Below are 23,259 nucleotides of genomic sequence, written 5' to 3' on the forward strand. Positions count from 1 at the left end.
AAGAAAACATTACAATTGTTCAAGACAAAAGACTATTGGCAATTAGGCAAATAAGCATTTTATTGTTTTAATTAAAGCGTCCCAATTCATAGAAATATATTTATCCCAGATTTTTGTATTATGTTCAAAAACATTCACGTCAAACGGTATGAAAAGCATCAGTTCAGCAATGTGCTGGGTAAAAATGTTAGCTCACAGCAAAAAAACAGAAACAGTACCTTTCCAATTTTTGTTTTATAGTTACACAGCAGGTGGTGTAACAGGGAATAACAGTTCAAAACCATTTTAGAGGGTGGCGGTCTCAGCAAGCTGTACCAGTAAATAACCTCCGTCTTGAAGAGTGGTTTCTACGTTACATCACGCTGTTCATCGGCACATTACAACCATGTTCAGGACGCATCGTGACAGAGTGACAGATGGGAAAACTACAGGTGAGTCCCTTGTGTCACATCCTGTGGAAGTGACATCACATGACCAATGACACCCGGGGTGGGGGGCTGTAGCTGCTGAGGTTCCTCTGTCCGTCCCAATCCTTCACCGTAAGCCGTTCACCCTACTCATTTCATCAAGTCTTCGTCGCTTTGATACGATCTGTGTATTGACATACACACGTTTCATTTCAGTTACGACAACAGAACGTCTGACGTTCCGCGACACACCTAGGTATGAAGTTCCTCAAAACACCTAGAACCACAGGGCAGTAGATGGTTAACAATTGGGGAGTTTATTCATCTTCAAATGTCAACATTATGCCAATCTGTTGTGGCTGCATAGTGTCTGCAACAGTTCTCCCCTGTTCTTAACCCATCAACAACATTCACTAGTTGTTCTTCACAAAATTGACCACAGTAATGTAAACTAATATGATGATACAGGAGGTTATACTTACTGTGCAATTTGCTCTATGGATAAGGTGGGATACAACAGAATGATTCATTATTGGTGCCATCATTTATTAGGAATAGTAATTTACAAACACATTTCTATCCTTACAGAGACCCTAAATCCTTACCCTAATCATTACCTCAATAACCTAACATTGATACCTAAACCTAAACTAGCCCTAATGCCAAATCTTAATATTATCTCAACCTAAAAGTAGTACCATTTAAATACTTACTTCAACTGTAAGTTTGACTGCTAAACCAAAAATTAAGTGTCCTTGTGGGGACGTGCGCACACACACACACACACACAGTATTGTACCTTGTAGCCAGTCCACTCCCTCCTGTAGACCATCTCCCTTTACAGCATCACTGGAACTAAAACAGCAGGAACAATGTTAGTAACCTGAGTACCTGAACACGTTTATGTGTGTGTGTGTGTGTGTGTGTGTGTGTGTGTACAGGTCTGTGTTTGTGGTGGAAGGAGTGGTTTGTCCTACCAGATGTGCCAAGGTTTGTCCTTGATGTTCTCAAGACAGAGCAGCTGAGAGACTTTGACCGAAGACATGGACTCTCTCAGGTCACTCTTATTAGCAAAGAACAGCACCGGCATCCTCCTACTGCGGATGTCTTGAGAGAAAGACACAGAAGAGCCAAGTGAAGAAATAGTTAGCTGTGTCATCTGTCTGTCTCTTTCATTCTTAATTTCTTATTCTCTAACCTTGGTGATTGAGAAGAGTATCCAACTCCTCCTTGGCAACAACCATTCGTAACTTGTCTCCGCTATCAATGACAAATATAATGGCGTGACTCTCTCTGTGAAAATGAAATGAACAACACTTACTCGGTCTCTATGGTTAACCATGAGTTGGGAATGAGGTTCGGGTTGCTACTCTATGAACGGTGTTAGACCCCCATTGGGTTTACGTGTTTTCACCCGTATCACGCACTTCTTGTGTCAAGTCTTACTTGTAGTAATGTTCCCATAGGTTCCTGTACCTGCTCTGGCCAGACATGTCAAAGACTGTGAAGGACAAACTTTGTAGAGAAAAAGAAATACATGCAGGTTACACGGCAACATACCCACTGTTGTAAGAATGAAAGTCCTTTTTACTTTCAACCGGGTCACAAAGTTAAATATATTTTACAATACAAGTGAATCAATACCTTGAACTCTTGAACTTTTCTATGTTGAAGCCAATAGTTGGGACAATGTCTTGTGTCTGGGTCTGTAATACGTTCACACGCAAAAACAAATATGCGCGAGCACACACACAATAACAAAAACACAGACAACAAGCAATAACTGGTGTGTCAAAGACGGTAAAATACACTCTAAAAAGAAAAGGTTCCTGGAGGATCCTCAGATTGAAACTATAAACCCTATGCTTCGCTAAGAAACCCTTTAAACTCGAACCGCCAGGCCTTTCAGACCCCCAGTATCTGCCAGAACCGAACCCTGTTTCATGTCATTAGCATAAGAATCTTCCCTATTAGAATAGCTACACACTCTCCTCTGCAGCTTCACCAGCCAGCCAGAGCATCAGTTCATCTACTGGGTCAAACTATATAGAATAGTCTAAAAAATAATGAATTACAGAATGTTTGTTTTAAATGGTTGATGAATTTGAAGAATACAAGAATGTGTATGTATTGAAGGTCTTATAAGAAAAAAAAGACAGAACGATTGTATGAATACAGGATATTGTATTCTCGTTGGTTTATTCGGCCCTACAAATGTACACAAATGAAAATTACACAACACATAAATTATTCAAAGATAAATCCATTACAATTTGGTTTTCATTCGATTAGTAAGTTAATGGGATGATTTACAGTAGCCTATATGAATAACGAAATAAACTATTTGATCAAATATAGAAACGGCAATGTGGGCTAAAAAAAAGCCATGCATGTATCTCCTGCGTACTTTAAACTTCTGCCACACAGTCAGCACACACCGTCGGGTGTTTTTGTGTACAAGACCTGCAAACAAAACGGTTGCATTGCACACAGTTCTCATTGGTCTTGTTCCTTGTGCACTTGCCGACTTGACACTGTTTCTTCTTGCCGGGTGGAGGCTTGGGAAGAGTGCGACCTGCTGCCTCCTTGGCGACTTCCTTGTTGGCTGTCTTGGCGTTCATGTAGTTTTCACGAAGCTCACATGCCAGATCCATTATGAATTGTCTTCTGCCGATTGTCTTGTCGAGACATTGTTTGTACAGCACGTGTGCGTTGATAGCAGCCATGTCTAAAAGGTTGTAGAACACCGCAACAGGCCAGCGACTAGTACCTCCTTTTACAGAGTACAGCCTTGCCATCTGGTCGAGGGTATCCACGCCCACCTATTTAATAAAAAACACGGTTAAGATTATATGGAAGCATAACACCAGTAATGATGGCAATAATAAAATAATAGGATATCATTTGTTGCGAGGTAGATAAAAGCTAAAGCTATTTGACAGACATACCTTTGAGCGATTGTAGTGTTTCACTGTCTCTGGTTTTTTCTTGGGTCCGCTGCAAATGGCGATGGTTGGATGCACGGTGCTGAGAAGGCAAAAACTCTTGTTCTTCTCACATCTGTAGACTGTAAGTGTAGCTTTCCCATTCTCCATCACTGTTGTGGAGTAGAGTTCCGCTGGTGTGTTGTTTTGCACGCAGGGTGGCAGCTCCCATCTCTGTTTGTTCATGGATCCCAGAAGGTTTGTTTTCTTCGCCATCAATTTTGTCGCCAGGGAAAGTGAGGTAAAAAAGTTGCCCGTGGTCACAATTCTGCCTTTGCCTGTGAAAGGCTCTGTCAGTCTCAAAACCACAGAATCCGAAAGTCGCTCATCCGTTGGCTTGGTTTCATCCTTCCCCAGGTATGGAAAGCCATTGAGCATGTACTTCGTGTTGACATCAGCAGCTAACCAAAATTTTATCCCAAACTTATCGGGTTTGTTGGACATGTACTGGGTAAAACCGCATCGCGCTTTTGTTGGGAACAATTGCTCATCAACTGTTATGTTCTCTCCTGGCTTGTAACAAGCAATGCAGTTCTTCACAAAACTTTTCCAGGTATCTGAGATTGCAGCAAACTTGTCCGTTTTCAAGCGTTGTCCTCTTGTCTCCTTGTCGTCAAAACGTAGGCGTCCCATAATCTCTCCGAAGCGGTTGCGTGGCATGGTGTCTCGGAAAAAGTTAACTCCAACTCGATCAGACCAAAATGACTCCATATCCATGCTCTTTCCATCGTAAGCGCCGCGGACATACAAGAGCGCAATGAATGCTTTGAGTTCATCAACAGACATGTCCCACGCGCTCTCTCCTTCTCTGTGAGCACGAGTAACAGTACAATTTCTGATGTGCTGCAGCATCTGCAAGTCAACCAAACAAAGAAAACTGTCGAGTACACTGCCAATGTGTTTTCTGGCTTGGGTTGTTGGGCCTGCACTCTCGGTGAAGATATTCTGCGTTGGTCGTCTTCCTGGGGTGCTCCCATTGCTCTTTTCTACCCAAATCGTGCCGTCCCTCCCAGAATCCTCTCTCGCCGAGGCGTTTGGGGTCGCCGTTGGTTTGTTTCTTTTTTTTTGGGGAGGCAGCTCTGGCATTGGAGGTGGCGGCTCGTTATCGGAATCTGATGAAGACCATTCATCCGACACGTAGATTTCGGGATCTATTTCTGATCCTCCATCTGACTCCATCTCATCTACATTTTGCAGCATGGCTTTGACTCGCCGAGTTTGGTATGCCATTGTGAACTAAACGCTGTAAATTGTGTCTGAGTTGTGTCTGAGCTGCTCACCGAATTCAGATTATATACAATTTACATCCTCATTCTTCACCATTACACTTCAACCACATGCATACGTGTGTCTGGGTTGATCTGGGGGTTATGGCCCATTCATCCATTGACGTCATTGTTATTCATTAGATTCGATTCAACTTTATTGTCACTGAACAATTACAAGTACAGTATAACGAAATGCAGTTAGTATCTAAGCAGAAGTGCAAATAGAAGGGTACAAAAATGTACAAGTGAAACAATTAAGAACAATTAATGATATAAGTGGGATGTATAAATGTGCAAATTGAAGGTGCAGCCAAAATGCAGGGATACCAGCACTGAGGTTGCCGAGGTAGACATGTACATGTAACAACTGAAAAATAATGTAAAGAACATGTATACAATTTCAATGAATAATTTACAGTAGCCTACGTGTACTGATGAAAAACAATAACGTGTAATACGTTTGTTCAGGTGCGCAAAAAATGGGTATGCTGTATATGCAGTACATACGGGCTCCGCACGCCATTGTGCCAAAATCATAAAAATGTATGTTAACCACTCACCCTCCCACATTACTCTAAATCTGTCACAGACACAGTCACATGACAAAAATGGATCAGGAGGGAAGCGTTTTGGGGCGCAGGACAGAAAAGGGGGAAATGAATAACATTGCATCAAGATGAGGACAGCAATGTCCAAGTGGATTAACAGAGATTGATAAGATTAACCTAACATTTTTTATCACTGTAAATCTTAAAGTTAATCAACAGTTAACGTTTTTGCCTGATATCGAGGACAAAGTGATCTACGATAACATCAGTTCATTTCCGAGTATCTCCGGCACTCAAAAAAAAATATTCCAGAGAAACTGAGGAGATTGTTAAAATTGAGCCTCCCCACTTAACACCACATAGTTATTTCGCTTTTCGCCTCTGTTAATCCAAACAAGCACGTTATTTCTTGCAGCGCGCAGTCAAACTATATCAGAAACCATTGGATGTGGTGTGAATAAATTACCTCATCCAGATGTAATTTAATAATTCCAGAGGCTAAGTCGTTGACTTGTTTGTGATGGAGAGGTTGCTTAGAACCAATCATTTGTAACAATTAAGCATTTTTGTTCACACACTATTTTATACTATAGTTGGAATGACTCCAAAGGCCATATAACTTTTTTTTTTGTATTTAATGTTTGTGTGTTAAGGTATAAATAGTTTACAGAGACTATTCACTAGGCTTATTCTATATTATACACATATAATTATGCTATAAACAGACACTTAAATGTCCTCATAAAACAAAAAGCTTTGAAAAAACATACTAAATGAAGAATGCCGCGAGTTTTCTTTGAGGGTTAGCATTAATCGATAGAATATGCATTGGAAAGAAAAAGTATGTGAACCCTTTGGAATGAATTGGTTTTCTGAATTAATTGAATGTTCAATGGGATGTGTCCAATAAAGACATGAACAATTATAATGGTTTGTGTTGTTAGCTGAAGCACATTGTGTTTGTTTACATCAGATTACATTTTATGTCAAATTATTGCAGGAAAACAACTAATTCCAAAGTGTTCACAAACTTTTTCTTGCCACTGTATAGTTTGTGCAGTATACAATATATTATGGAGAGTCCTCATAAACCACAAATACCTGTGTGTTTGGGCCAGGTATTATTGATTAAATATTATATTTACTACTTTTCACTTACATGCACTAAATACAATTGTGTGGAAAAAACAGAGTATGCTACAATTATAGGATTATATACTTCTGTTAGGGTGGGTCTTCAGGATGGCATTCTTACCCCTCAGCAAAATGTGCAGTTGCACCTCTGCGTTTGTTGAATTGTTAAAGAATATCATTGATATTTAGTTTGGTGAATAATTTTTTAGTGTAGCACATTTGTAGAACCTGAGTCTTCAGCAAAATAAGAAAAGACAATTCAAAGACAGCTGATAGGATGTGTGATATTTTGTTTTTCTTTCTCTCCTAATAAAAACAGTAATGTGTAATATGTTTGTTCTCGAACATATTACAGGAGACCAACAGTTCTTGACCAATGACTCTGCTTCTGTTTGGAGAGGCCTTCAACAGATTAACAACTACAAGCCTAAATCCCCCCCCACTGCATTAATGACCTGTAACTTTCCAACAACCTGAATGGGTTCTACTGCAGATTTGAAAGACAAAAGGGAAGTCCTGACAACACTCCTTCTCCCTGTGTGTCCAGCCATCAATACCAACCCCCCCACCATCGGGGCCCACTCACAATCACCCATCCCAATCATCCCCACCCCTGCCACTACAATGGAACTTTCAATCCTGGAGGGGGACATTAACAGACTATTCAAGAAACAGAGCCCCCGAAAAGCAGCAGGGTCTGATGGTGTCACCCCATCCAGGGATCAGTTCTCCGACTCTGGGTCTTAAATCTTTGCACTGGCTTCCAGTTAGTTACAGAATAGATTTTAAAGTAGTACCTTTAGTCTATAAATCACTGAATGGTTTAGGACCAGAATACATTTCTGATATGTTTGAAGAGTATAAACTGATCAGGGTTCTTAGATCCATGAACTCAGGTCAGCTAGTAGAGCCCAGAGTACAAACTAAACATGGTGCATTTATGAGTTATGCTGCACACAACCAGAGTAAACTACCAGAAGATCCCAAACGTATGCATTTTTAAATCCAGGTTAAAAAAACGTCTCTGTTCATGCGCCTATGACTGAGCGCTTAAACTTAACCACAATTTTGTTTTTATTCTATTTCTACTTTATTATTTGATGTTTTATTTTTATTATGTTTTATTGTATTTTTATATTTCACTTTTTCTTTGTAAAGCGCATTGAATTGCTTCTATGTTTTTATTTTGGTTTCATTCTATTTCTATTTTCCTATGCTTTACCAATCATCAAATTATTTTTCTGTAATGCACATTCTGCTGCCGTTTTCAGAGGAATATAAAATATTTTTCTTTTCACTGTAAAGCACATTGAATTGCTTCTATATATGATTTGTGCTATATAAATAAACTTGCTTGCTATAGGCCGCTCCCCACATACACACAATCCTCAACTGGACACATCTATAACCCCTTCCCACATACACACAATCCTCAACTGGACACATCTATAACCCCTTCCCACATACACACACACCCTAACAGACCAGGACAAATCCTAGTTTTTTGTCAAATTTACTTCACAATAAAACTCTTTCTGATTCTTCTTTTGAATTGGTAACTGGTGATTGGTAAAGAATATTGTTGATATTTCCTTTCGTGAATAAGTATTTAGATTAACATTTGATGAATTAGCCTACACAAGAAGCTGAATCACCTATTGAAAACTGGTAACGAGTGATACATATGTTGAATTGTCGAGTAGCCTATATCGTTTGTATTCATCTCTCATCTTCTTCTCATCTTCATCCCGCTTATCCTGTATCGGGTCGCGGGGGCAGCACATACATTTGTATTATGTTTCAATAATAGCCTCGTTGAATGATCGTGGAACTCTTGTATTTATAAGTTCATTCAAATTCAACAAACACTCTGATCATTCATCTTTCATCTGGGAGTATCGCGCATTCATCACTTGACTCCATGCATTCAGTGAGGGGTGATTAGCGCTTGGGTACGATTAGCAGCTGCCTGGGTACCAATGCTAAGTGGAGTGCGCTTTTGGCAGATTAAGTTGGGAAAGGGGTAAAAAAAAAACAGGTAAATGGTTTCTAAATTATTTTCTGTTTGTGAGTTTAGAATTCTGACTACGGAACAATGTAATAAAGGCCTATTTAGGAAAAGTCACAGAAGGAGGAGGGAGTAACTTTCAAAATGGCAGTTCTATTTTAATCACAAACTCAAGGCATTTGGCGGTTCTAGCTTCAACATGAATTCCCACAGAAGGGTCCTTCAGGAACCTTTCAATTTTATGGTGAAATAGACTGTACTGACCTTAACCTGACTAATATGTTTCCAGTCGTCTGAGAGTGGGCCAAATAAGCTTTGCTGAAAACAAGCAATCAGCAATCAAGATGATTGCAAGTGCAAAACATGTGAAAAACTCGCACAGCTCCTAATATGCACTTATTATACAGTACAACCACAATCTACACAGCTCAGCTAACTTAACCAAGACACATAACAATTTCCATTGACAGGCACAGTAGCATGTCACATCAACAGGTCACAGTTTAGAGCACAATGAATGACATAATCAGTGAATGAGCTACAGCACATTAGTAGTTGGGCCATGTAGGTGGACTTACATTACTGGGTTTGAGTTGGTTGATGATGGTGGTTTTCCCGCTATTGTCTAGTCCCAAACACAAAACGTTCACTTCTTTCTTCTTCAGCCCCAGCCATACCGTTAGTTTATCTAACAGGCCCATTTGTCCCAGCTTAAAACATCTAATCCTGAGCTTAACAAATGTCCGTTATAGCCTACTTACCCACTGAATGTATAATCTAAAGTTTCAGCCATTTCTTGAAGCCTTTCAGTCTAAAATGATAAAATAGAATGTCATTGTGGATATGAGGACTAAATAGGTTACTACAGAAAAAGGTTGGCGGTCTGGGCTTTGAATAAGCCAATTAGATTGAATTATGCTTCGAACCTCCTGGCTAACTACAGCAGCCAATGGGGTGATTCTCAGATGGACATCAGATAATGTAACATTACTGAGAAAAGGCTGATTACATTTATCCTACATAAAGTAACCTAACTGTACATTCCAATCATTATTGTCTTGTCAGTGCGCTAAAATCTTCATCCTTTTGGAATTAGTCTTCTTAAAAACCAGGTTGTTACTATTATGTCCAGTGTGGAATTGTGACTATAAGCATACACTGTTTAATATTAATAGATTAACATATTTAATGACAACTGCAGAATCTTAATATGTAGGCCTAGTTGATAAATAACACACAGGGAGTCAAACAACCTGTTGATCAAAGCACTAAAAACCCAGTAAAATAGCACCCTCTGCTGAACAATATTAAAAAGACCATTTGAAATAAACTGCTTTATTCAAACACTTGGGTTACTCACTGTGCTATAAATGTGCTGCTCAAATATTGTCTACTGTTGTTTTCAGCATTACTGAAACTAATGACATTATATGCATTTCTGGCACCTCCCTCTTTCACCCCTTCCCAAAGTATTTTTTTTAGCTTAATTCAAAATAATGGGCTTGCCTGGTAGCAGCAACTCCCAGCGGACCAGGGAGAGTCAAATATTGAGACATTGGTCCTCCGATTTCCATCTTGCCAGACTGGTTGTGTGAGCACTTTGATATTGAGCAGAACAGAGTGCTTTTTCAGCAAACCGCCACGGTTGAGATTGCAGGCACTGAACTGCCTATACAAGCCGTTATAGCACGTTTAGGCAATAACGTAATTAAATCTAATTAATTTCTTCCTTCAGGGTAGATCTGTCTCCACTAAATGTTTGAGTAAGAAAACTCCCATAAGCAGTCATTTGATGAAAAGGTGTTGGGGGAGGCTTGAAATGATGGTCCAGTATCATTGCACGATTCTTAAAATCAGGATGTCTTCCCAAGAATGAAACAGTAAAAACATGATAACATCTAACCACCAGAACTGTTCACCTTTATTCTTCAAATAAATATTTTCTTTAATCTGCCTTATACAGTGTGCAAGATCTACAACGTCTCTTTGGAAATTATAGAAAAATAAAATACAAGAATTATAAGTATACTTGTACTTTGTACAAAAAAGCATTCTCCTGTTGCTCAGCAGAAGGACATGCTAAGCAAACTCATCTGGTTTCTCCTTCCAAGAGGAGAAAGAGTGTTGGATGTCCTCCCCTGTGAAGGACACCCGACTTGTCTGACTCCGAGCAGCTGCTGGACAGGTGAACTCCAGTTACTAGTTGTCCAAAACCACAGATCTAGGATCAGCCCAGGTACTAGTTATCCAAAACCACAGATCTAGGATCAGCCTGGCCTACCTCAATCCTTAGCACACACATGAGTGGGTCCAATAGGATTAAACTGACCCTAGATCAGTGTGTCTGGGCGCAACTCAAGGCCCCCCAGAGAGACCCCTGCTCCTGGACAAATGTGATCAACTGGGCTTCGCAAGACTGCGTTAGCCTGCTGAGCGAAAGCATAAGCCACGCGGCTCGGGGGAGCTAATGCCAGCCTCTGGGTTTCAGGCATTGTTTTTGGGTGATTTACTGAACCACCTGGACTACCTGTGGATCTGGAGGCTGATGGTGCCTCGGGTTATGGAGGTCCACCGGGAATAAAGAGGTACGTATCGACCCTGGCACTACATAGTCTCTCTGTGTGTTTGTTACTGAGCACGTCAGACTCCAGTCTGCTATGGGGTGCATGTGGGTCCTGACAGCACATATCAGCGCAGTGTCCTGACGCCAGCAATAAGGTACACCCAACGCACTGGCTTACTTGGCTATGTACATTGTGTTCCAACAGCTGCCATGAGTCTGTAGCATTGCACGACTGGCCCGTAGAGCTTGCAGGTTAGCATGTAGGGGTGTCTGCTGAGATTTGTTGACACTCTGCCGTCAAGGTGTATAGGTCCATAAGAGAGTATCATTCGTTTATTTCTCTTATCTTAGTTACTGAGACGACTGCATATGTTGCTGACTTTGATAAAAAGGTAATTAAATGAAGAGATAAGATCCAAATTTACTAGGGCGCTCACATACAGGACTCCACAGATATAAATATTAGTTTAGGATTATAATCATTATAGATTTCTACACACGTAAAACATTCATAAATCCTCTGCACTTCAAAAACGATCTCCTCTCCTTTCTTCAAGTATTAGCATACCCAGGTACTCTGGGGGTTAAATAATGTAACAAGAATACCTTATGATGACGCTTACTTATCAAACTCTAAAATAATTCATATCATATTATTTAAAGACAATCCTCTGATTGCTCATCTGTTAGCAGCTACATCATGGTCACAAAAACATGGGGGAAAAAAATGTCATAGGTTAAGTTCCCAAATCTACAGCTCTACTGTATAATGACGTTGCTCCACATAGACGAGAAGTACTGTTGCTGCGACAAGGCATACATTCCCCGGGGACGACCAGAGACAGCTAGCACAGATTATCTCAGAGCCCTGTCTCTGTTGTCCTGTTTCTGGCTAAAGCAGGTTGGTGTGTATAAAACAGTCTGTCTTTATGGAGTTTCTGCACTGAGGTCCAAGTGTGTGATAGTCTGCCGGAGAGAGAGGCCTTCAGGGTGAGACGGCCCGTCCGCGTGTCTGCTTGAAAGGGTGAAGACTGCGGCACAGGCCGGGGCTGTCCGACTGTCTCTCTGTCCATCTCTCTCCCTCCGTCTGTCCGTTCGTTCTAAGGTCTCATACGTGGAAGCCCTTCTCCTGTTCGTGCAGTAGCTGCAGTCGGAGGGTCTGTATACTGCTGACGATCCTCCTCTGGTGTCCAATCAAGACCACCCCGATTCTCCGCACGTCTCTAGTGGGAGAGGGAGGACGCGCGCGCACGCGCACGCACACACACACACACTTTTGTCAGGTTTAGTAACTTTTATTAAACAGGTAGAATAATGTTACGGTTACGTTTGGAATAGTGAACAGTCCATCTACTCACTCAATGGTCATCTGAGCCACAGAGTCCAGTGTGCTGAATCCTGCTGCCACAAAGCTATTCTTGTATTGGCTCATCTTAATGGAATCCAGCCAATCCCCGATGGAGATGAACATGGGGTAATCCACCACCTCTCCTGGGGAATCTGGTAGACTGGCAAAAAGGGAATATAACACGGCTTAAAACCTCTAGCTTGCAAGTAAAAGCGGTTTCCTAAGTAGCTCTGGATTGAAGTGTACATTAAATACATGAAATGGAAGAGTACCACTGCATATCTTCCACCAGTGCCAGCAGACTACTGGGGTTCCTGATCAGCTTGTCCAGGAAGGAGACCATATCAATGAACTTGGGCCTCTGGCTCCTCTCCTTCTGCCAGCAGTGGAGCATCAGCTGATGAAGTGCAACCGGGCAGCCCATGGGGGCAGGTAGACGATAGCCCTCCTCGATGGACAGGATGACCTGGGAGAGAGTTAGACAGACTTCGTATCGTCCAGTCATTTCAGCACCAGTCTGCTATGGTATCGCAAACACTATATCAGAGCTACTGGGAGTCTATGGCCTAGGAAGGAGCACTATGGATTACGTCCGAATTGATGATTCGGGGGCCAGAATAAGATTTTAATGAATATTTGTATCTGTACACTGCAAAGTGACCACAACTAAGCAGATATTTTGTTTGAGAAACGAGGTCACAAATTGAAACATGATCACATAGTAATGTATCCTATTGTAGTTTATCAACTATATACAAAATAAAAATAATTTGTAATGAATTCCTGTCAGTTTTTGAGTACTTTTCTTTTCACCAAACCCACTGCCCCCAACATTTTCTATTTTAGTTTGTTTTGTTTATCCAAAATGGCCGTTGTCGACCCTGCTCTACGATGTGTTAGGAGGGCTGTGAATATAACAGCCTCTTCAGCTGGCTGGTAGCCTTCATGTCCTCTCTGAGCCCTGACAGGTGAGGGAAGATGGGGCTCAGGCAGAGGCTGCAACATTTGGGGCTTGGCGAGGCTTTTGTCTTGGAAAGCACTTCTAAGCATTTCACCAGCAGCACAAATCCCATTGAAGCTATTGGCTCTCTCCCACTGTGTGTGTTTATGTGTGTGTGTGTGTTTATGTGTTTTACGAAGGGCAGAGGAGGATTACCAAGAAGCCCTCTTTCTTTACCTCTCTGACTTTCTGTCCCCCAGTCTTCTTCTTTCTTTTCTACAGTGCAATCTCTAAGCTTTAGACATCACACAGAATGATCCCAAACAAAGGTCTTTCCCTATTCTGAATCCCCATCAGGCCCTAGCTTAAGGCCTCTTCCACAACTCACGTCCTGATTGGACATCTCCCAGTAAGGCCGCTCCCCGTATGACATCACTTCCCACATGACGATCCCGTAGCTCCAGGCATCGCTGGCCGATGAGAACTTCCTGTAGGAGATGGCCTCGGGGGCTGTCCACCTGATGGGTATCTTACCCCCCTGTACACACACAGACAACCCCAACACATGCACACTTGTGAGGTTTCAATCACTGAGAACACAATACACAGTCAACATCTGCTAATTGACAATTCATGCTTAGAGGGGGCGTGCACACTTTACATACCATATGCTACACAGCCTCACAGTGTGAATGCACTACTCTGAAGTCACTCAATGTGTGCACAAACATGTTCACAGTTTGAAACTGTGTGAAAGAACAAGCACTGAGTGGCAGTACACAACAGAAACACTACACACAAAATAAAAACGATACAGAACAGAAACACTACACACAACAACGGCTAAACAGAATGGAAACACTAGATGGAACAGGAACGCTATATGAAGACAATAAAGAACCAACACAGTACAATGTCACAGCAGATGAATGACCGGAGAGCCAGATTGGCGTTGCCGGGAAAGTGGCACCACAGACGCGGTCAGAGAGAGGTCATGTTACCGTGGTGGTGTAGGCAGCCTCGGGGTCGTCCTCCAGGACTCTGGACAGGCCGAAGTCAGACACCTTACACACCAGGTTGCTGTTGACCAGGATGTTGCGAGCGGCCAGGTCTCTGTGGACGTAGCCCATGTCAGACAGGTACTTCATGCCCGACGCGATGCCACGCAGCATGCCCACCAGCTGGATCACCGTGAAGTGACCGTCGTGGTTCTGGTGAAGCGAGGGACACCGGAGACATTTTACTTTTGCGATGCCAATGGACACGAGAAATTCAAAGAAAGGGAGCAATTGTTTCTCACCCTAAGAAAAGAGTCCAGAGAGCCGTTCTCCATGTACTCCACCACTATCATCACAGGCCTGCCTGAAATCACACACCAGACACCCCAGGTCAGGTCACGAAGAGGTGTTAGAGACATGGCTGGAATAAAAGTAGTTCCCAGTGATGTTATGGCCTGGGGTTGGAGAACCTATAGTAATGCCACTGTCACATGGAGAAGCCGTCTTCCATACTGTCGGTGTATCATCACTGTGTCAATATTTGCAGCAGTGAGTAATCAAGAGATACAAATAAACAAGGCTCATGCTCCTCTGTGTTTCATTAATCTCTGTTAGCTGAAGGACTCAAGAGGTGAGTTTACACAGAGAAAAGAAACTTTAGGAAAAAAATAATATATATACGTATCTATATAGGCCTATTTTATAAATGATATATACTGTGTGTGTATATATAAATATATATATATATATATATATATATATATATATATATATATATATATATATATATATAGTAGACTCTAAGATGTCAATGGTTCTGTCTATGTCTGATCATTTTCTGATTTAAAAGGCTTATATTAGGTTCTAAAAAAGTGTGTAATATTAACACTGAAATAAAATAGTTTTTACGTGCCTTAAACGGGAAAAACAAAGAATATCTAAGATTTATTCTAGCATCTACTCCAAAGAGATTGTGCAGTAAGCCCCATGAGTCGTCCATGGAGGACAGGTGAGAAAAGGTAACATTGTTACCTCTGACGCTGTACTTCTGCTAGTTGGGCCCAATTCTACATGGCCGAGAGACGGTCCAAAAATAATTTCAAGCGATTTCTGAAAAGACCAATCGTTGATATCCGTCATTATTCCCACCTAAAGTCTCTCTGTAGCCTTCAGGCTATAACTGCGCCTCCTATTTGCATTAACATGATGTTCCCCTGTCAGAGTCTTTGGGTCTGGGGAGAGATAAGTGTTAGTTTTTAGCATTAGCATGATGTCCCCTGTCAGAGTCTTTGGGCCTAGGGAGAGATTACTGTTAGCTTTTAGCATTAGCAGCATGTTCCCTGTCAGAGTTGCTGGGCCTGGGGCGAGATTAACTTTAGCCTTTAGCATTAGCAGGCTGTTCTATGTGATGGTCTATATGATGGTCAATGGGCCTGTGGAGAGTGGACTGTAATCCATTTGTGGATTAATTAACACCTGTCTGATTAACAACACGCGCTAATTATCGGCCACTGTTATTACTCTTTAGTCACAGCAGGGGGAGGAGAAAGAGCAGGGGGGAGGTCAAGGGAGTGGAAGGGGTTGAGGGGCCAGGAAGGGAGAGAGAGCAGTAGGGAGGAGTCAGAACAGCAGAAAGGAGGAGATGAGGGGTGGTGGACAAAGGGACATTTATCTCCCCCGGTCTCCCATGGTGTCACCCATCTCCTCTGCGTAATCCTCCAGTGGGCTACTGTAAGCACTGACTAAAGGATTACACACCACCCTGTGGAAAAACAACTGCGGCAGACACTTTAATATATGATAATAATGGCTATTAAAAACAACAGACAGATGTCTGTCAGTAGAGATCGTACACATTAACAATCAAACAATGTTGTTCACAGCCCACTGATTTGTATTTGCGGTTCTGTTGCTTGGCTGTTCTGTAGCCCATCAGAGACACAGAGCGTGTTTACTGGCTCAATGTTAATGAGTATCAGTGAATACTACAGGGAAGCAACTGCTCAAACCCATCAGACGTTTAGACGTTTCTCAGCACACTGTCCTGATCCACATACTGCAGGTTGTTGGTTCCATGTATGGCTTGATTAACCTGGCCGACGTGACGTGGTGTTTACTCTCTACAGTGCCCTGTGGATTGGGGTAATTGGCCCAGCAGACTGGCACAACCACGGGCCCGCTGTGGCTCTTTAATATCTGAATATTAAATCAGAGATGATAAAAAAACAAAAAACAGACGCGAGGTTAAAAAGTGACCCTGCTGAATCAGAAGCAGGCCTCAGTCAGGGACCATGCTCATATTTCATTATCTCTAATGAAATTCAACACTACTGTTGTTTGCTCCTTGGGGTTTAAGGCCGGGTGTCTCTGTAAAGCACTTTGTGACAACTGCTGTTGTAAAAAGGGCTTTATAAATACATTTGATTGATAAATTTGATTGATTAATGCATTGCACTTTCTGGAGGACTCAGTTTTAGTTAACTAGTAGCCCTTTCTTCAGTCATGCTTCTAGGTTGACGTTTCAGAGAGGTGAAATGCCTTTTGGACACGGTAGGTTCAGAGGGATCTGGGGGGGGGGCAGCCAGGCAAGCAGGACCTGAAACAGACAGTCAACCAGGCAGTCAGCCTTGAATGGAAGCTGTAACAGGCATGAAGCAAAAGCCTGGCAGTACAGATCTGGTGCCGTCTGTCCATGTTGCTGATCAGATTACATAGTAATGGAACGGGCCTGCCATCTCCATGTAAACGTCTCCTTCCATCCCCTTCTACACATTTCGCTCTCTCTCTCCACGCCTCCATCTGCAAACCCCATCCACAGAAAGGAGGGCTGTAAAGTACTGGTGAGTGTGGAGCGTTACCTGGTGTTCCTGTGCAGGTAAAACACAGTCACACCCTGACACCTCTCACTTTTAATGAGCCCCTCAAGACAACAACAGATGGAGAGAGACTGACAGGGAGACAGAAAGAAGAGAGAAAAAGTGAGGAAGCGGGGGAGACAAAGGGGGAGAAGAGAGAAAGACTGTGGGATGACGAGGAAAAGAGGGAGCGAGTAAAAAGGGAGCGATGCATATGGAGGGAGAGAGAAAGGGAAAGAGCCAAGTGACAGAGTGTGTGGAGAACACAGGTGTTTCTCAGAACAGCAGACCAACGTGCAGTGACTACTACGCATTGTGCTGTAGCGTGCGTGTGTTTGTGTGTGCGTGCGTGCGTGTGTGTGAAGCATATGCAGCCATGGGAAACACACTGTTTTGATGATGCACATGCCGTGTCAGAGGCAGCTGTCCCACATAAACACCGTGGGTCCGTCCGTCTGTCTGGTGGTCGCTAACAGCAGGGCCGTGGAATGAGAGCTGATGTGGGGTGGATGAAGCTGAGGACCAGCGAGGACTCCGCTTCCAACTGACTTTGAGCGTGAATGGCAGTGTGGCATTTAGGTGTGTCTCACGCATGATGATGAACAGTGCGAAACTTCCCATGAAGCTCCTTACTTTTGGTGACCACGCCCTCCAGCCTGATGATATTCGGATGGTCAAACTGTCCCATGATGCTCGCCTCCCTGAGGAAGTCCCGCCTCTGTCGCTCAACATAGCCGCCCTTCAGGGTCTTTATTGCCACAGCAGTCTCCCTCTTCCCTGGCGTGCGCAGACGACCGCTACACACCTCGCCGAACTCACCTGGATCACACACAGCCACCATATGGAACCACTGGAGGGCAGTGTTGCAGTACAGAAACACCTCCCATTCTCAATTACTCAACTCTCATAATGTCTCTTGGCACCTTCTATAGAATCATCATGCAATGTATATATTTTCTCTTCTGTTTGTCTTCTCAAAAGCTCTGACAACTTTAATATCCCCATTGGTCAAGATGTGTGTGTGCGTGTGTGTGTATGTATGTGTGTGTGCATGTATGTGTGTGAGTGTGCGTGGGTGTGTGCGTGTGTGCGTGCGTGTGTGTGCATACGTGTGTGTGTGTGTGTGTGTGTGTGCATATGTGTGTGTGCATGCGTGTGTGTACAAGCATGTGTGTTAGTGTGTTTAGCAGAACACAGAGAGGCAAAAACTCCACTGTATAGTAGAGATATGATTATCTCCCTATCTGGCAAATGAAAACAAATTGCTTCATATGGCATATTACACTACCCGTCACACCAACTCACACATCCTGGAGGAAGGCTTCTCAAACCAGTTTGGCCCATGACAGTCATTTGATATTTGAAAAACAAACAATTGAGATACCATCATGAATAAATGTGTTCTATTTAATGACCCATGTTTACTTTGTAATTTGAGCCATCTCAGTTTGGGTAAAAAAAGAGAAGAACATGATCATTGATGATTCCCTCCCCAGTCTGATTTAGACTGTTCCTGTCCACTATGTTCTAGGGCGTTCTAAGGAAACCAGAACCGATACAAATATGTTTCTGAGAGTCCTATCCATCTGGAATTGAAATGATATTATTGCACAGATCAAGCCAGCATTGCATATTGTGGTTACCAGCATTACATGTTTTTTTTATGCGCAGAGCACATTTTCTTTAGTTTCTCTGGATTTATTACCCAGATCCAGTCAGGTGGCAACCCCTAGTTCATAAAACTCTGCACTAGTCTAGATATAGCACACTGTGCCAAACTAAATGAGCTTCTGTCATGACAGAGAATACACATTACTGTGTAGCTATTATATAGAATATAATACAAACAACACAGTACATCGCCACTGTCATTTGTTCTGTACATGTTAATGAAGCCCTGTTAATGTGAAATGATGATTAAGAGAAGAGTACGGACAGCCGGCCCACCTGCTCCGATTACTCTTTCAATCCGGATCCGCGTTGGGTCAATCTCTTTAGCAAACTCATGGACGGCCTGAGCTGGATCCTCATAGGTGTCTGGATCTACATAGGTCTTCACCCCTGGGTACGGGAGAGCTGACAATACAGAAGACAGGACACGCCGAGAGAAAAGACAGTGACGGTCAGGATCAGAAATCAAGAGAGGACTGTATCTGGAGACAGAAGTTTGTCGACAGCCTGCCTCCTCTCCTGTCTTTGTAAACAACCTCTACCTGCATGAGATCAGCCTCCCTCTCTTCTTCTCCAAACAGAACAATCAATGGTCATGCAAAACAGTGCTCCAGCCGTAACCTGAAGACACAATCAACCTGGAAAACACCCTTCTGGATGAAACACAACTCAAGGTTGAAGAGACACATCAATATATCACTGGAGAGGAAGAAAGAGAGAGAAGGAGAGAGAGGGAACAATGATAGCTGTGAGACACTGTCTAGCTGTCAACGCAGACAGACGGGGAGAGACGGGCAATCGGAAAGACAGACAAACCAGAGAGACAGACAGATTCAGAAAGAATGAAGCGAGAAACACAAACATGGCGTTAAGAGGCTCTGTCAGCCCATCTCTTCTGGGTGTGTTTTCAGTCTCAGAGCTCATCCTGCTCGCTGTCTGCCTACCACTGGACTCGGACAGAACTCCTCCATCCATCTCCCTCTCATTCTCAGACATTTCCCCATCTACACATTCCTCTCCACTCCTGCATGAGCCCATTCCGACCCATTCCCTCTCACCCCCCTAAGGAATAAACACAGTGGAGGTGGAGGAAGAAAGAGGGAGAATAATATGAGGGGCGGAGATGGAACTGAAATCAGCCAAAAGGTAAGAAATACTGGACACGCGGATTCTAAAGAGGAAGGAAGTGACAGAACAAGCAGACAGAGAGAGATATAGATAAAAAGAGAGACGGGCGAGGGGAACAGATCCTTTTCAGGTGTTATACAGCATTTAGTTCTGTGGACTATTTTTTAAAGCTGGCAATACAACACTCGTATTGACATCCCTACATTCACATCTAACCTTATATAGAGGATTGAGCATTGCAGACACGGTTAAAATTGATTGTGTGAAAATTGTCCACACGTTCCTCTCCAAGGGTGTTCTCTTTAGCATGAAATGGTCAGAGACATTTAATAAGGTAAATTGTTTGTGTGGAACATTTCTTTTTAAGATTTAAGTCTCACCACAGTTTAGCCATTTACACGGGCGGAACAAATCTAACTGAATTGATTCGTACACTTTGTATTGCCAAAAGTGAGTGTGAAGTGACGAGTCCATCGCCAGACATCTGAGTGTTTCACAGAAAGAGAGACAGAAAGACACATAGACAACAATAGACAAAACGAGACCAGAAAGAACAACAAACACAGAAAGAGATAGACACACAGAGATAAACAGAGACAGACAGAGATAAACAGAGACACACAGAGATAAACAGAGACAGACAGAGATAAACAGAGACACACAGAGATAAACAGAGACACACAGAGATAAACAGAGACAGACAGAGATAGACAGAGACAGAGAGATTGACCAGAATCACTGACAGAGAGACAGAGAGAGACACACACATACACAGAGACCATAATAGATGGAGACTAACAGACAGCGATGCAGAGGTAGAGACCAACAGAGACAGACAGAGACTGAGACAGTGAGAGATAAAGACCAACAGAGACAGGTAGCTACAGACAGAGATAAAAAGAAAGAAAGGGAGACCCACCATGTCCATTCTGATAGTTTGTCCTCCTCTTGTCCTCAGAGCTCATCTTGGATTTGATGTACCACTGACACCTGGGAAACACAAGGACAGAATGACACATTCAGGACAGAATGACACATTCAGAAGGACAGAATGACACATTCAGAAGGACAAAATGACACATTCAGAGTGACAGAATGACACATTCAGAGAGACAGAATGACACATTCAGAGAGACAGTATGACACATTCAGAGTGACAGAATGACACATTCAGAGTGACAGAATGACACATTCAGAAGGACAGAATGACACATTCAGAAGGACAGGATGACACATTCAGAAGGACAGAATGACACATTCAGAGGGACAGAATGACACATTCAGAGTGACAGAATGCCACATTCAGAAGTACAGAATGACACATTCAGAAGGACAAAATGACACATTCAGAGTGACAGAATGACACATTCAGAAAGACAGAATGACACATTCAGAAGGACAGAATGACACATTCAGAGTGACAGAATGACACATTCAGAGTGACAGAATGACACATTCAGAAGGACAGAATGACACATTCAGAGGGACAGAATGACGTATTCACAGGGACAGAATGACACATTCAGAGTGACAGAATGACACATTCAGAGGGACAGAATGACACATTCAAACTTTGTCTTCTATCTAGTATGTGTTTGCCAAAAATGCTTAGAGGAGTGTTTTGAGAATGTGTTCACAGGAGAAATTTGGATCAACACATTTATGTTTGCACTTTTGATTTAACAGCGCAGCCTTGTGTGAGTCTGAATGGGTGTCCATTGGCTAATCACCGCTCTTCACACACTTCCACTCTGCCAGATGGGCTGAGCTATTCATAGCCCCCTCTCAACACACTCTTAAATACTGCTCTCTACAACAGCCCATCCTCTCTCTCTCTCTCTCTCTCTCTCTCTCATACACACACACACACACACATAGGATCACAGGTTCACACTCTAGCCAGTCAACTTTATTAGGTTTATCATGCTGAAGAAACTGGAAGCAGTTAACATCTAGTCTACAGATGTACCGGAAAGAGAGAGGAAGGGGGAGAGGCACAGAGAAAAAGGGGAGAAAGGGAGGAGAAAGAGAAGGGGAGAAAGGGAGGAGGAAAGAAAAGGAGAGTTTGAACAACAAATTATACAGCCTAAAAAGAATAATACATTTCGTAAAGCTATTTTCCTCACAGAAATTCTAACTCAACAATACACTAAAAAAAATACAATACAAACATTCTCAATTAACAATCAAAGCAGGTGAAAGTACATACAGATTGGTACTCGGATTATGTGAAAGAAAGTCTGTATAGAAGTGGGCGCCAAGGCCAGAGTTTTGTTTGAGTGGGCGATTCACAGATGGCTCAGTAAAACATTAAGGCACTTTTAGGAGTGGTAGTTGACTTCAGGCCAATGGAGATTGTTCGGTGATAAGGTAGACTGTCCACACAGATGACGACCAGAGACTCCAGTCTTTAGAAACAGACAGAGGTCTGAGATGATAGGGCCAGAGACTCAAGTGTTTAGAAACAGACAGAAGTCTGAGATGATAAGGCCAGAGACCCCAGGCTTTAGAAACAGACAGAGGTCTGAGATGATGGGGTCAGGGCTGAGAAGTGAACGTTCTTCATTCTTCACCACCAGTTTGACATTATTATGGTTTACACTACCTTTCAAAAGTTTGTGGTGACTTAGAAATTTCCTTGTTTTTCGTGAAAACATAATAGGAAATATAGTCATTGACAAGGTTAGAAATTATGATTTTTAATTGAAATAATAATTGCGTCTTTCAAACTTTGCTTTTGCCAAAACATCTTCCATTTGCAGATATTACATCCTTGCAGGCCTTTGGCATTCTAGTTGTCAATTTGTTGAGATAATCTGAAGAGATTTCACCCTGTGCTTCCTGAAGCTCCTCCCACAAGTTGGATTGACTTAGCCATATGGCCAAACTGCTCCCAGAACAGCTCAACAGGGTTGAGATCCGCTGACTGTGCTGGCCACTCCATTATAGACAGAATACCAGCTGACTGCTTCTTTCCTAAATAGTTCTTGCATAATTTGGAGCTGTGCTCTGGGTCAATGTCCTGTTGTAGGAGGAAATTAACTTCAATCAGGTGCCGTCCACAGGGTATGGCATGGTCTTCATTAGCCTTCATTTCTCAGAATAAACTGATGAGTTTCAGAAGACAGTTCTTTGTTTCTGGCCACTTTGAGCCTGTAATCAAACCCACAAGTGCTGATGCACCAGATACTCAACACATCTAAAGAAGAACAGTTTCATTGCTTTTTTAATCAGCATAACAGTATTCAGCTGTGCTAACATAATAGCAAAAAGGTTTTCTAACGATCAATTAGCCTTTTAAAATGATAAGCTTTGATTAGCAAACACAATATGCCATTGGAACACAAGACTGATGGTTGCTGATAACGGGCCTCTGTATGCCTATGAATAAAAAATAATATAATGGA

General features: G+C 42.5%; 2 protein-coding genes across 5 annotated transcripts in view; both read right to left on the minus strand.

Annotated features, from left to right (window-relative positions):
* Nucleotides 1–215: 215 nt before the first annotated feature.
* LOC105016391 (ADP-ribosylation factor-like protein 6) lies at nucleotides 216–9,395 on the minus strand. 2 transcript variants are annotated; one of them, XM_034297676.1, is made up of 9 exons: nucleotides 8,928–9,395; nucleotides 8,614–8,667; nucleotides 2,052–2,113; nucleotides 1,854–1,922; nucleotides 1,606–1,700; nucleotides 1,385–1,514; nucleotides 1,207–1,262; nucleotides 890–902; nucleotides 216–684 (listed from the first exon to the last, which is right to left on the minus strand). In XM_034297676.1, the coding sequence occupies exons 1-9, from the start codon at nucleotides 9,048–9,050 to the stop codon at nucleotides 660–662; spliced, it is 627 nt and encodes a 208-aa protein (XP_034153567.1). In that variant the 5' UTR covers nucleotides 9,051–9,395; the 3' UTR covers nucleotides 216–659. The 2 variants fall into 2 exon arrangements, with proteins under 2 accessions (XP_034153567.1, XP_034153566.1); XM_034297675.1 differs by having other exon boundaries at nucleotides 216–591; nucleotides 8,928–9,394.
* A 316-nt stretch (nucleotides 9,396–9,711) lies between these two features.
* LOC105016393 (ephrin type-A receptor 6) overlaps nucleotides 9,712–23,259 on the minus strand; it is a 114,774-nt gene continuing 101,226 nt past the window's right edge. For 2 of the 3 annotated variants that reach the window (XM_020055093.2, XM_020055092.2), the window contains exons 10-18: nucleotides 20,772–20,842; nucleotides 19,001–19,129; nucleotides 17,687–17,872; nucleotides 14,501–14,562; nucleotides 14,202–14,411; nucleotides 13,589–13,738; nucleotides 12,533–12,726; nucleotides 12,271–12,420; nucleotides 9,712–12,135 (exon numbers count right to left, since the gene is read on the minus strand). In XM_020055093.2, the coding sequence (XP_019910652.2) occupies nucleotides 12,021–12,135; nucleotides 12,271–12,420; nucleotides 12,533–12,726; nucleotides 13,589–13,738; nucleotides 14,202–14,411; nucleotides 14,501–14,562; nucleotides 17,687–17,872; nucleotides 19,001–19,129; nucleotides 20,772–20,842 (1,267 nt within the window). In that variant the 3' untranslated portion in view covers nucleotides 9,712–12,020. Of the gene's footprint in view, nucleotides 12,136–12,270; nucleotides 12,421–12,532; nucleotides 12,727–13,588; nucleotides 13,739–14,201; nucleotides 14,412–14,500; nucleotides 14,563–16,644; nucleotides 17,873–19,000; nucleotides 19,130–20,771; nucleotides 20,843–23,259 lie in introns of those variants that run through there. The other variant, XM_034286895.1, reaches the window with a different exon arrangement.

This window comes from Esox lucius, chromosome 16, assembly GCF_011004845.1.
Source record: "Esox lucius isolate fEsoLuc1 chromosome 16, fEsoLuc1.pri, whole genome shotgun sequence".
NCBI classification, from domain to species: domain Eukaryota; kingdom Metazoa; phylum Chordata; class Actinopteri; order Esociformes; family Esocidae; genus Esox; species Esox lucius.